This window comes from Coturnix japonica, chromosome 1 (assembly GCF_054131305.1).
Source record: "Coturnix japonica strain WE chromosome 1, WE-NBRP24, whole genome shotgun sequence".
NCBI classification, from domain to species: domain Eukaryota; kingdom Metazoa; phylum Chordata; class Aves; order Galliformes; family Phasianidae; genus Coturnix; species Coturnix japonica.
The window spans coordinates 62637777-62651954 of record NC_140663.1 but is presented as its reverse complement, the minus strand read 5'-3'; the positions used below and the strand labels follow the sequence as shown (position 1 = coordinate 62651954).

At 39.6% G+C, this 14178-nt stretch overlaps 1 protein-coding gene across 2 annotated transcripts; it reads left to right on the top strand.

Moving 5' to 3' along the window:
• Positions 1 to 80: 80 nt before the first annotated feature.
• On the top strand, positions 81 to 13146 carry GOLT1B (golgi transport 1B). Of its 2 annotated transcripts, XM_032446067.2 has the most exons (6): positions 81 to 204; positions 4752 to 4843; positions 6562 to 6740; positions 9189 to 9270; positions 10241 to 10274; positions 10626 to 13146. In XM_032446067.2, the coding sequence occupies exons 1-5, from the start codon at positions 180 to 182 to the stop codon at positions 10247 to 10249; spliced, it is 387 nt and encodes a 128-aa protein (XP_032301958.1). In that variant the 5' UTR covers positions 81 to 179; the 3' UTR covers positions 10250 to 10274; positions 10626 to 13146. The 2 variants fall into 2 exon arrangements, with proteins under 2 accessions (XP_032301958.1, XP_015723839.1); XM_015868353.3 differs by lacking the exon at positions 10241 to 10274.
• The last annotated feature ends 1032 nt before the right edge of the window (positions 13147 to 14178 follow it).

Sequence of the window (14178 nt, the reverse complement as noted above, 5' to 3'; positions counted from 1 at the left end):
GAGGGGCGGAGCCACTCGAACAAGGCTGCTGCTCACTGGGCATCGCGCAGCCAGTCGGCGCTCTCCTTTCAGCCGGCGGCGAGGCGAAGGGGGCTGCGTGTTTCCGGAAGACGTGGCCGTTGTGGCTCCGCTCCCGCCGTTCGGCTCCTTGTCCATCCCCGCATTGCCCCGCCGGCACCATGATCTCCCTGTCGGACACACAGAGTGAGTGCCGCGCCCTCGCCCCATTGGTTTCTATTGGGAAGGGAGCACGGGTCTCCCGCCGGGGGCGGCCGTAGCGCGGTGGAGGCGGCGTGGGCAGGGCAGGGCCGCGGGGGGCCCGGCGGTAATCGCTGATGGTGGGGCTGGATGAGCCCGGGGTAGGGCCGTGCATCGTGGGACGGGACGGACCCGCAGGCTTTGTTGGCGCTTCCCGTCTCAGGAGTGTGGGCGAGGGGCTGGAGCACCTCCCCTATGGGGACAGGATGAGGGAGCTGGGTTTGTTCAGCCTGGAGAAGAGAAGGCTGCGGGGTGACCTCATTGCAGCCTTTCAATACCTGAAGGGAACTTACTCCCAGGAGGGGAGTAAACTCTTCGAAAGGGCTGACAATAGCAGGACACGGGGAAATGGTTTTAAGTTAAAAGAGGGAAGATTTAGGTTGGATGTTAGGGGGAAGTTCTTCACTAGGAGAGTGGTTAGGCCCTGGAACAGGCTGCCCAGGGAGGTTGTGGATGCCCCGTCCTTGGAGGTGTTCAAGGCCAGGTTGGACGGGGCCCTGGGCAACCTGATCTAGTAAAGGTGTATGTTTGGTGGCCCTGCCAGGCAGGGGGGTTGGAACTACATGATCCTTGAGGTCCCTTCCAACCCGGGTCATTCTGTGATTCTGTGAGGGGAGGGTCCAGGCTCAGTGTGTGCTGGCCGGGGGGAGCTCACCTGATCCTGCCAGCATCGCCCTGCTGTGGGGAGTGCTATGGGTGTGCTCCTGCATTGGGACAGTGGTGTTGATGGGGCTCATCCGGTAAAGCGGAAAGTGAGTGAGGTGTAAGCATAGAAAAGTGCTTAATAGGGCCCATCCAGCATCTTCAGGTGGGCATTGGTCACCAGTGCTGCTGCTGGCATCTGCTTTGGGGTGTGAGGTGATGGTGGTGTTGGCAGGTGGCAGTGGCAGGAAGAGAATGAATGAAAACTGAGTAGTATGCAAAAGTGAGACTAGGCAGACGTCTGCTGTCCCATATGCCTCCCTGTGGATGTTAATGGTTTTGAGTCAATACGTGTCAGTGCCCTCAGTGTTTCTTTTAACTTTGTTACTGAACTGAGTGTTTGCAGGTGACGTAGAAGAGGTTTTAAGGTGAGGACCAGGCGCTAAGTCTGAAGCCAGGGAAGACCAGCTTGGACATCACAGTAGTTTTGCTTTCTCTGACTAGGAATAGCTGGAATTAAAGATGATGAAAGAGAAAATGGAAAGAAATCAGAAAGAAATCACAGTTTACTTTGGAACTGCAAAGTAAAAGAGGATGTTAGGTCTTTTATTGAAATCAACATGTCATGCGTGATACATTCACAGTATAGGTATCATAAAAAGAAATGAGTGTTATGTGTTGTAATGTTGCTTGATGGAGGACAAGTGTGAAAGGTGTAGGGGAAGAAAGTTTAACTTAATAGCAGAGCACTGAAAACACTGGAGAGCCAACTGAGGCAAAGGATAAAAGCGGGCAGTAAAGCAGGTTAGTAAGACACGAGGTTAATGACTTCCTGAGAAATTCAGGTGCTGTGCTCTCTTACTGGAATGGGTGTTAAATCTTGGGGCTAGTTCTTACATATATGTGTTAAAGCCTTATGGGCTTGGCTTTTGCCCATTCCCCACTTGTCCCATCCAAAGTATTCATTGGGGAAAATAGAAAAAGATACGCTCACTGTTTGTACTTGTCTTAGTTTCTTTTTGGGACACTGAACTAACTCCTCCTGCTGTCTCTGTTGGCTTTAACTCAGAGCTGAGAGCAGTAGATAGAAATACTGAAATTCAAAAGCCTCACACTGTACAATATTTTAATACTCTGAAGATGTTTCTTCAGATATTTTGATACTCACTTCTGTTTGGAAAAACACAGAATTATAACACCCACCAAAGAAGTGTATTAATCTTTTTTTCTTCTGGACTGCAGCACATTCTCATTTTGTATACAAGAGAGAGAGGATGTGTAGTTTCCTCCATTAACTTTCATAACCAGTCTGTCTTAAGACTTAGTCTTTACTAAGCAAATTTGATGCTTTGCTGCTCTGCTCACACAGTTCCTTGGGTTTCTTTAGGAACATTGAGTGTGTGTTGATCCCTCCCCTCTGCAAGTCATAGGTACTAAGAAATAACTATCACGTGGCAAGGATGATGGATCTGCATTTCTAAACGTTGAAAAAGTTGTATTTGAGTGATCTATAGGAAGGCTTTTATGGCATGGGAGAAAGCTCTTAACAGCACTTTATGCCCCTTATAAAACTTCCCAGCTTGTACAGGATGACAGACATTCTTGACTTGGTGTTCCTTGGGAGAAAAAAGAGTTCTGATATGATTGGATAGGCAACATTGACTTGAAATGAGCCCAGAACTGCTACCCTCTGTTGCCAGTATCTCATCTGCTTTCAGCAGTAACTTTGGGATGATGAGAATGGTGGACTTTTGTTTTTCCCCTCTGCTAACTGGAGAGTATTGTTGATTTCTAAAGGGAAACCAAACCTGCTGTGACAGTAAGTGGTTACAAATGTTTCTCAAGTGAATGCAGAAGTGTTAGAGCTGTAATTGCAGCAGCTGTTGGGAATCAGCCTCTGTTTCTTGCTCGTACCCCACTTTGTGCTGTGTCTGAAGAAGGAATGAGGACTCACTTCCCGTGGCAGCGTATTTATCTTATTGGCAGCTGGTAATTCCTTTGGAATCCTGCCTTGGAGTGTTTTCTTTCCAGAATACAGATTGTTTCTGCTCTCTTAAAGAGCACTGGAAGAAAGGGCAGATTGCAATTCCTACGTTGGTTTCAGTCAGTTGATTTGGTGGAGATGCAGTTTTCAGTTCATCTGTAGTTCATCTGTAAGAAAAGTAATGTAAATGTCTGCAGAGTGTTAATTGTCAGGTGGTGGTTTTTAATACAGAGTGGTTAAAGTGCTCATAGTAAAGCTTTAATGTGGCAGACTTAATACCATGATTTAACACCGTGTGGCCAGCAACCTTGCTGAAAGGAGAATGATGCTGTAACAAATCTCTTTACACTGAGCTGTTTGGGATTTTTGTTGTTGTAAGTTAAGCATCTGAAATCAACACTGTTACACGCCTTTGTTCCTCAGCTCTTCAAGCAGCAACTAAGTGAAATGATCAAGTAGATCTGTGTTGCAGTCAGAAGAGCAAATAAAATACACTTAGATATTTCTTCCGGAGTTAATCTGGTAGCGGTATCAGCAAAGGGCTTTTTGTTTGTAAGGTGTAAAGGTGGTAACAGAGGATGGTGATAAATAGTCAAAGGTTATGAGTAAAGAAAACTCACCAATGTCGATGCCTGGACCAGATAGCTGAGGCAGTCTCCAGTGGGGAGCAAACTCCAAGAGATGCTGCCTCAGTGGTGGTCAGCCCTTAAATGAGGTCTCAGAGGGGGTGGAGTCGAAGTCCACCCCTCCCGGGAGCACAGCTAGATTACTTTCACCTGTGCTCCCACAGCTGACCCAACACTTGCCTCAGCTGATTAATCAGAGGTTCAAGCTGTGATTTCCCATACATTAGGCCACACAGAAATACCAACATCTTCAAAGTATACTGGATTGCCAGCCCACCTGTATTAATACTGCTGCTTTTGCTAGCTGTGTGTATATGTCCTTTAGATTTCTAAGTTCTCCAATCATAAGATGGTGAGTGCGTGGATAAATGCCAAGGCTTTTGCAGCTGATTGCTGCTGTTCCTGTTATTTCTCGTATTCAGTCTGTGTGAGAGTCAAAGGAAGTTTAATTTTAAAAGTGTGATGTGCTTCAAAATACCTTGGAGACCATCGTCAAGCGGTAGTTTTAATTGTAGCCTGACATTTCCAGGCAAACAAATCTTCCATCCTGCTATTGCCTATCCAGTATTTCTTGAGCTACTTTTACTGACAGGCAGAGCTCAGATAGATATATATATATATATATAGATATATATATATACACCATCTATGGGTTCTGTGTAAACTGACAGCTGGCAGGAGAGGTGAGCTAATGTTTAACAGCCATCAGCATGTGTTACATGGAAGGAGCCTGCAGCATTAATCTGTGTTGTATTTAATCTGGAAGTTGGGAAAATGGGATTGCCATGCATGTAATGTGGAATGTGAGGTCTCAGGAGGATGAGGTACTTATGCGTATGCAAATAAGCATTATGGGATAAGAGTTGCAAATAGTAAACAAGGTTTTATTACCTGTTGCCAAATCATCTTTGCTAGCAGAAAATCAAAAGGGATGTTTGCCGTATGTGTATATCCATCCATTCTTTTGTTGCGTTCAATTTCAGTATGTTATTAAATAGATCCTTTTTATGATTAGCACCTCCCAAACATCTCTTTTTCTGGTATTGAAGTAACTGGTTTATACAGGACTAGTTTTATTTGCGTGTTTAGGGACATTTTTAAGTACTCGTGAAATATTCATAGACAAGCTCACAGACTTTAAATTTTCTCTGTTGCATGTTCCTGGTTTGTATCACATTCTAAGCATGAGTTTTTCCTTTTACCGTGTTATGTAATATACTTAATTTTATTTCTCCTTGCAGAGATTGGAATGGGTTTAACAGGCTTTGGAGTGTTTTTCCTGTTCTTTGGAATGATACTCTTCTTTGACAAAGCTCTTCTTGCTATTGGAAATGTAAGTGCCTACTTTCTGGTCTTAAATTCAGCTCTGCTTAAAATTAAGTATATAATATATTAAAAATAAACTTAAAAAACAATGTATTTTGAAATAGAAACCGAGTCATAAAAGGTACTGTGGTAACTTAGCGTAAAGGAGGAGTTATGTGCAATGATCTGAGTGAATCATTTTCCCTGATTAACATTAGAGCAGCTCACATCAATCTTAATGTTGAACCTCCAGGTCAGGCATGTGGTACATTGCTCTGACAAGCAGCAGCTTGTCCTACAGTTATGCTGATGCAAATAAGATTTCTAGATTAGCTGTTATTACTAACACTTTCTTTTTATGATCTTGCAAGGTAACTGTGAAAGCTAGGTGTCTATTTGGATATGAATGCCAACTATGTGTTCTGTGCATTCTGTTAAATGCAGTTTTGCTGTGCTTTACTAGGATGGAGAGAAGTGTGAGTTGCAGGTAGTGGCTTAGGAGAGCAGATCACTACAACAGAAAGCTGAAATATCTTCAGTTTTTACCAAATCGAAGTTTTTGCTTAAGCAGCATAGAAATAAATTCTAGGGCAGGTACATAAAATTCCCAATACAGAATAAAGTAACACTGTGTTTTCTAAATCTGATATTGCTGTGTCCCAGCTGTTCTCAGTTTTGCCAGCCAGCCAGAGAGCACAGCTTGATAGATTTGTGTCCTCCTTTGGTAACCTTAAGTCTGTGGTGAAAATGGACCGGTTTCATTCTGTGGCAGCAGCATCAAATACTGAGGTTTGCTGGATGGAAATTCTGTGAATGCTCTTTGAATTTGGGTGTACATTGAAAGAGTAGAGAATAAAACAGTGCTTATATTGGCTTCTTTCTAAGATAAGATGGAAATGCAAGATCTGGTTTAGGGAGAATAATGAGGATGTAGGTAGGAAGAGACAGCGAAAGGCTACATGGTAGGCAAAGATAACACAAGAAAAGTTACTGTGTCATTTAGGGGCGAGCTTAATTATAAAGTGACGGGGTAAAAGGTGGTAAGGAAGTAGCTTCATGTTTGTCTTGCTGTTTTGTTTTTATCTTTATATAACATGAACTTGAATTTCATCTGTTAGTTATGAGTAAAATCTGAGCTATAATCTTTTTCCAGAAAAGGTGTTGCCCAGATGTGTGCTTAGAGATTGAAGTAATACTCTGCTGCTGAAGGATATTCCAAACAATTTTAGCTAGGCTGGACCACTGAAGATGACGTTCAGCCTGCACTGGAACCAGTGATTTCTAGTAGCCTGTCACACAGGCAAAATTAAGGAAGGCAGCTGATAATGCCCTTCAGCTTTTTTCTTGTTTTGCCTTTGCAATGATTGGCACAAGCTATTGAGGATGGGGTGCTTCTGTACCACGTCTGTTCCCTGTTTTAGGAATCTTAGCTGTTAGTGGTACTAAACTACCACTAACACTAAACTACCACTGAGTACTAACCACAGGTAACTATTGTATTTATGTTACAGGAAAGACAGCTGTTGTCACCAGGTCTTCTGACATGATTATGCTTGTTAGAGACCATGAAGGTAGACTCTTAAAGTCACTAATAAGTTCTCATTATTAATTTTGGTATAAAAATAAGTTATGCAAAAATGCGGTCTAATTCTAGACTAATTGTAGACTAATAATATGTACTTGCATTCTAAACTTAGGAATGTATTTAGCTGTGTTCTTTATTTGGTTGGTTTTTGTCTCTTCTAGGTTTTATTTGTGGCTGGCTTGGCTTTTGTTATTGGTTTAGAAAGAACATTTAGATTCTTCTTCCAAAAACACAAAATGAAAGCAACGGGCTTTTTCCTGGGTGGTGTGCTCATAGTTCTGATTGGTTGGCCTTTAATAGGAATGATTCTTGAAATATATGGGTTCTTCTTATTATTCAGGTAAGACTTGTTTCAAAATTGCTTTCTCTAAAGATGTATCAAGGAGCACATGTACTTGCTCAGTGTACTGTATTACAACTGGGAAAACAACATTCTTTGGATGTTCACTTTTCATAGATTTTGTTTGAAGCTGTTGGGTTACATTTGCAAGAGGTGAAGAGGTTCCAGGACTCTAATTTGCTGATGTTTGTGAGGCAGATATCAAACTGTCTTTTGGCAACATGGCTTAAATCTAATCAAATAACTGTACAGCTTCCAAATATTTGGGAGATCAAATTATTACAAGTGCCACATTTTAATTATTTCTATGTAAAAGAAAACTTAAATGCCTATATTTTCTTGGTTTTGCTGGTTGAGCTGTTGATCATTCTGATTTTTTGTTTGTTCTTTGAATTAATAAATAAGGCAAAACATGTGCTTAGAAACATCTTAGCTTCACAACCTCACTATTTCTTTTCTACCTCAGTGAGGAGGTGGCTTCTGTGATGTTTTGTTACACTTGTGCCCTGTTTGCAATGTAGACGATGCTGGTTTCGGTTACTGATGTCTGAAATGACTTAAACGTTTGTATCTCCTCTATATAGATGTTAATAATGTTACAACAGATAGGTTGCATCTGTTACAACATGTCATTTAACTTACAATTAATTTAAGGGTGAAATAACCCGAAATGTTGCAATATATCATTTATTTCCTTGGTTGTAGTCCCATACTTTAGAAAACAAAGTAGAAAATGTGTTAATAAGTAAGAAGGGAAGCTTTTGTCGGCTCCATGGCTTCTATTTAGAAGACAAAATTCCATCTAATGCTTATTGATTTAATCTAAGTCCCACCAAATTGTTATCCCGAAGTCAGCAGGACCACATCTTACCCAGAAACGTATCAACAATGGATAAATAATTCCATATGAATCTTTTCAACTGGTCTCTAAACAACTTTTTCTACTTCCTAATACTTGTTAAGATCTGTATCTCTTGCTACTGTGCTGGCTAGTTACTACTTCAAGCAAAGTTCTTTGTTTGAATATATATATATAGAGAGAGAGAGAGAGAGAGAGAGAGAGAGACCACTAAAGCGGTTCCACCAGAATTTTTGTGTGTAATTCTCTTGTACAGTTGGACTTCCTGTATGAAATCATCTTTCACACTCTCTGTAGAAGAAATTGCAGAGATCCTGTTGTCCACAAAGCAAAGGTTTTAGGTACTGGTAGCCAAGAATGCTTAAATAGTTGACATGATAGCAGAGATTTTTATGTAGTATACATTTATTTTACTGCAGTGAGAGGGACACAGCTGTGATTTTACTCTGGATTAAATGTCGAATGTCTTTCCCTTCTTAGTGTACTGCCAGAAATTTCCTATCAGAGGTTCAGTTCTTTGCCTTTACACATTCAAATTGCATTCCCTAGAGACAGCTATTACACTGCAGTCTCTTTTATCATTGTCTAGACTGCTCTCAGAGCCTTGTTCAGATCAAAGGTATCCAAAGTTCTTGTTAAAGATGCTTTTGCATTCACGCTTACACCAATTATGTCTGCCTGTCAAAAGTGGTTTGTGTGCCTTGCATCACAATGTGTAGCTTCAATGTAATGATCTGGTCTTTAAAAAAAAATAAATAGATATCCCAGGGAGGAGGGGGGACTTACTGATATTGATAGGATCCAACAGATTGTTTTTACCAGCAAGAGGATGGTGAATAGTGAAATTCTGCTGGTCACATATGACAGAGGTGGATTTACATGCCAGCCCTTATTCTATGCTGGGAAATGTATAGCTCAACTAAAGAACTTGGAATGCCAGTACCAGCTGAACTGCTGTGGTTGACTTCAGATGGCTGAGATACTGCCACAGAAAATCCCTTTTCCTGCTGCAGAGGCAAAATGGCAGTGCAGGAGTAGACCATACCAGCTGTAAAAGGCGGCAACTCCTGACTCGTTATTAACATTTCTGACATCACATGTATTTGTCAATTACATGAGTGCACATATGTTGTGCTTAATTTTCTTTAGTCGAATAAACATTGCTATATCTGGTTTCAAAGGGGATTACTTAGAATTACCTTTCAGGCAGTTTTTATATTGGATATAGGAAGATGAGTGATATTGCAAGAATGCATTTCCTATAAGGTTAAAAAAAAGTCCCAATGTTTATAATAATTTTGAGAAAGTAGATGGGCACATCAGACCTCTTGACTAAGTTGGATATCCATCCCTTAGTTGTTCTCTGAACAGCTGATCCGGAGGGTTGATGACTACGAGGAAAAATGTTTACATCAATTTAAAATAATACTTCTTTCTGTTTGTGTTGTTCTTTGCTAAATGTGTATTCATGTATTTGGTAAAATAATTTTCAGTGAAGAAACTACAGGAGTTGAATTTCCAGTTCTTCAGAGCAATGTTAGAATAGTTTGTTTATAAAAACTAATACAGTATTTTTATCTTACGTAAAGGGGGTTCTTTCCTGTGGTGATTGGCTTCATTAGAAGAGTTCCAGTCCTTGGTTCTCTCTTGAATTTACCTGGTATAAGCTCGGTAAGTGTTTGGTACTTATTGTAAATTTAAGGCTTTTGCTGTTTTTCTATTGCAGTAGCAGAAATGCATTGGGAGTGAATCATATACAGCTTTCTAGAGCAATGAATTTGATTGTATCACTGTATAGTTTTTGCACCATACAAATAACCAGTGAGAGGCTTTTAAATGTAAAAGAAACAGCGCCTTTTCAGAGGCTGCCTCTGCTTAAGCCTTGTAAAGGGGAAAGAAACCTGGATTGTGACTCAGGGTTGTGACTAAGAATACCAGGGTTCTGGTTCCTGCCTCACTGCTGGCCCTAGGTGACCACAGGCAGGCAAACCATGCCACTGTTCTGTGCCTCTTCTCCTGTCTGTTACATAAGAGGCATTTCTCTTTTTTGTGCAGTATCTGGATGTATCTAAAAAAAATAGGGCCTGTAGTAACAAAGAGGTTTGCTCAGTGTTAATTTGCAGCTTACAGGGTGAATCCAAAAGCTATCATCATGCATAATCATTCATCAAGTATAATATTTATTCAGGCCTGCTGTAACAGATTGATTCTTGGCTTTGTACTTGTTCAAATGCAGTTTTCCACTTTCTTAACTAAGTATCCAGGGATTTGAAGACAGTAAATGGTGCCAGAAAGATGGTAATCTAGGTAGGGTATTTCGGTCAACTGCTTTTACTGTGATAATTTCTGTATGTTTTTTAACACAAATGTTTTTAACCCTAGTTTTGAAAGCTACAGTTCTAATAGCTACAGCTTAAAAATTATCAGGGGACATAACTAAGACATATGTCAGTCTGTTTTTTAAAAATAAGTTTTCAAGATCATCTGTTCCAATCGTACAGTCTAGGCCAAGTTCTGGCTCGTCGTTCATGATCAATTGAATGTTTTACTTGTCAATTGATCTTGTCTGCTCACATTTAATTTGATCACAATGGGGTTAAATCCTGTTTTAAAAGGATAATTGTTAATGTTTTATTCAAAGCCTACGTAGGCTCAGAAGAGAATCCACAGTAATGGTCAGTTGAAATATCTTACTTGGTCTACTAATGCATGCGTGGCTGATACCGCATTGTTTTGTTTTAATCATTAAGCTAGCAGTGGTATCTGTATTCTTCTATTTCCTTTTTCATTCTCTTGCATCTTCATGTTGCACTGTTAACGTCTTATATAAGAAAACATGTCATGTAGAAACACAGTTGTGATACTAAAAATCTTACATTGCAAACTTAAATCATGAAACCTTGGTGAGTACTACTCTCATTTCCAGTCACATACCAACTGCGCAAACAGCAAGTTGCATTTGAGACTTAATTTAATTGTACATAAACGTAATGCAGCTTAAAACTTCTTGTTTCTTTTTTTTACAGCTTGTAGATAAAGTTGGAGAAAGCAACAACATGGTATAATGACAAGAGGGCAGAAGACTGATTGTAAACTTATTGTATTATTTATAAAATCCTTTTGAAGAATACTCAGCACAAAGATTAAGTTGTGTACAAAGGAAAGAAAGGCTTGTAACATTCTTTACATAACAGTTTAAATTAAAATTTATAGTCGACAAAATACATTAGAAGCTCGGCAAGTATGCTTCTAGGAAAAGTAACTGCAGAGTTCAGGAAGTAAACTGAAGAGGTGAAAGTCACAGAATAACTCGCATTACAACCGTTCAAGACTGTGGTTGTTGGTTTTGGAAAAGGTAATTAACCCTTCTGGATTTAAAGGTGCCTGTACTTTACCTCCTTATTGTGAAGGTGCAGTAGAGCAAACAGGCCTCCATTTTTAAGGTCACTCCAACTTATCCGGCCTTTTCATTACCCTCAGAATGCAAAACGAACAAACAAAATGAATAAATAAAGCAAAATACAGGAAACTTCTTTTGTAAGAAGAGACGCTCCTTTGCATGAAAGTTGAGATGACTATTCATCTCTTATTATGACTAAAAAGGAAACCCTGCGCACTTCTGTTGTATGCGTTTCTGTAAATATGTGGTTGAAATAAAACATTAAGGTAATGTTTCAAAGCCAAATGTAAGTTGATTGTATTTGCCTTCCATTCTGGAATATGCAGAAAGTCAGTCTTCGGTTACATCAGTCTTAAATGTTGGTTCTGAACATGTAGAGTTCAACAGGGAACTCTAGAAACTGGCTTACACTCCTTCCAGTTTGTTCTTCTTGAGTCATGTCTGCATCTGGGTGAGAATGCAGCCCCTTCTCACTAACGTGGAAACTTTGAAATGTATTTGGTTCAAAATAATGCACCTGGTTACGGTGCTGACATGAATCTTGTGAAATGTATCTTATCCAAATGCGAACCTTTTGTTTTTAAATGGTTTGAAGCTAAGGTTTCTTTGTTTATTCTGGAACTACAAGTTGATGTTTATTTTTTACGGTAATAAAATGAAGACTTAAAACTCTGTGTATGTGAGTCTCTGGGGAGCAAATGTAGTAAATGGGCTAATTAACGATCAAGTGCCAATCTCAGTGTTGCATAACTTGTTCTTTGGGTTATCTTCAGATAACTCAAAAACTTCTGTCATAACAACAACTTAGCTGTCGCCTGGAGTTTATGTCCCCCACTAACGCAAAGGTCACATTTCTGCTTCTCTTAGAATGTTAAACATTGTGTACTTCCAATAGATACAGTTATAGGTACCTAACAAAAAGTGATCTTTAAGAAAACTGTATTTGTGAAAGTCTTGGGGTTTTCTGTTTTAATGTTCTTCTTCCCTTCTAATGTAATCCTACAAACATCCTGAAATGCAACAGTAGTATTTCAACTAGCTATGTAGTCTTAAAGGACTGATTTTTTTATTATGCAGTTAAAATTGGTATTTTTTCAAAGCATCTTTTAAGAAGAATTCTCAGATACTGTTTTTGGAAGTTGCTGCAAAGCTTTTTGTATGAGGCATGAGTGTTTTTTCACTACAACTGCATTAATGGCTGCAACCTGTAACTCTCATATTTAATTAGCTTTCTTCTCAAGCAGGCACGAAATGATTCAGTGGGGGAAAAAAATGCCATGACAGAGTGAACAATATCTGAGAAAACCCATCACTGTTTTCTTGAATGTTTATATGAAAAAGTTGACTATATTTGCTTGATTGTATGTGTTACATATGAACTAAATGTGACTTGTGGCTCCTACCTCAAGAGATGAACCAATTTTAACTGTTCCTGCGGATCTGTTGTGTGTTAAATGACTAGAAATAACACTACAGCTGTTCAGCAAACTCATCATGTTTGCTGTGGTAGAGCAAGTAGTCTGTACTGTGGGAATCAAGTGCTGTTTGAAGCAGTGTTCATCATTTGCATTACAAGTCAGCTACCTGAAGATTTTTCTTGTCTTCTGAAAAGTAATCTGATGGGATGGGTGGATTACACCGCAAGACTGGAGCTCTTACTGAAAGCAAGTAGTATGGTAAGCCGAAGTACTTTCATCGACAAGAAATCAGACATCTTTCAGAGGTAACAAATGCATTACCCTTTGTTATCTTTTAGCTCTCTGAAACTGAGATGTAGGCAGTCCATCTTGCTCCTGTTTAATTCTTGGTTTTAAATAAAAAGTCAGTTTCTGTCAGATAGGAACTGCTGTGAAATGCATCTGAGGGAACGAAAAGGTGTGCTTAATCCCTCGAGATAATGTTGTCTTTTAGATGGTTTTGTCAGGATAAATGTGGGTGGCAGCAATGGTCTAAACTACTCAGCCTTAAAGGTTTCTGTTGTAAAAAACAAAAATCTAACAGAAACATGTTTAGAACGTTTCCTCTTTTAAATGTAATTTATAATTGCTGCTTTAAAAAAAAATTGTAAGGGTGGATTTCATTCTGAGCAAATGGATACTGTAAATATACTTGTCATATCTTGAATAAATGGGATCCTTTTTCTATGATTTGTCTTTGTGTCTCTTTACACTTGAATGCTGAGGAAGTTTTGACAAGTTTACCTTTCTGAAGGTTAAGGAGTGTGTGCTTTTCTGTTTTAGGGTGATTTTACTTTCACAGGGAATAGTCTTTGATTAATCTTAATTTAAAGGTTTTCTCTTACAATAAGGATTCCTTTATGTAAGCATCTGTCTTCTGCTTTTATAGGCATCTTCCTGTACATAAATGGGGTGTTGCTTAATCCCAGGGGCAATCCACTGACAATGTGTAACTGCCAGGTGAATAGGACATTCTCAATTACAATGTATGATGCTTTCCATTGCTTTGGTGCTCACTACTGTGTAATCCTGAGCACCTCGAACTTCAGTACTTTGGTCAAAATCTGTTTCTGAAGGCAAGAGTTGCAACTGGAGTCATGATCTGAGCTTGTTTTTCACATTCTGGTTTCAAACATCACAATGTGGAAATCACAGTTAAGTGAGAAACTGTTTCTTTGCTAAACTACCATGCAAGAAGAAAGGAAATGAGTGAAAGTTTAGGAGAAAAAAGACATGTCAAGGACTTGCGGCTGATTCAGATCCCTCTTATTTCAAGGGCATGAGTGTGACCTATGTATCCACAGAGTAGCCTGATAAGCAGATTTGTTGTTCTGTGGTGATGTGCAAGCTTGCATCCTGCTGCTGTGGATTTTCATAGAGTGAGTAGAACCCCAAAGCTGAAATTAAAATGTGTTGTTGAGGTGTGCTTGTTCTAAGTTCTAGGCTAGATAGTGCTCTAAAAGCTTCATCTGGCCGAGATTCCAGCCTTTCTACTAACTTGGGTGTAGTTGGTTGTATCCTAAGAAATCCAGAGTGTTCATGCTTCCTGGTTTAAAAGGGAGAAAGAAAACACCAGGTAGGTACACCTGGTGGTATCTGTCAAACCGTGAGAGATGTAATACAAATCTGTGTATAGTTCATATGGCCAGTTACTTTTGGGGAATGGTTGCCATTTCTTAACCAATAGTACTTTGACATTGTTATTGCTCGCAATATGGTACC

Coding starts and splice junctions, on each gene's coding strand:
- GOLT1B (XM_015868353.3), top strand. CDS start 180: ATGATCTCCCTGTCGGACACACAGA. Junction 205..4,751: donor CTCCCTGTCGGACACACAGA/GTGAGTGCCGCG, acceptor TTCTCCTTGCAG/AGATTGGAATGGGTTTAACA. Junction 9,271..10,625: donor ATTTACCTGGTATAAGCTCG/GTAAGTGTTTGG, acceptor TTTTTTTTACAG/CTTGTAGATAAAGTTGGAGA.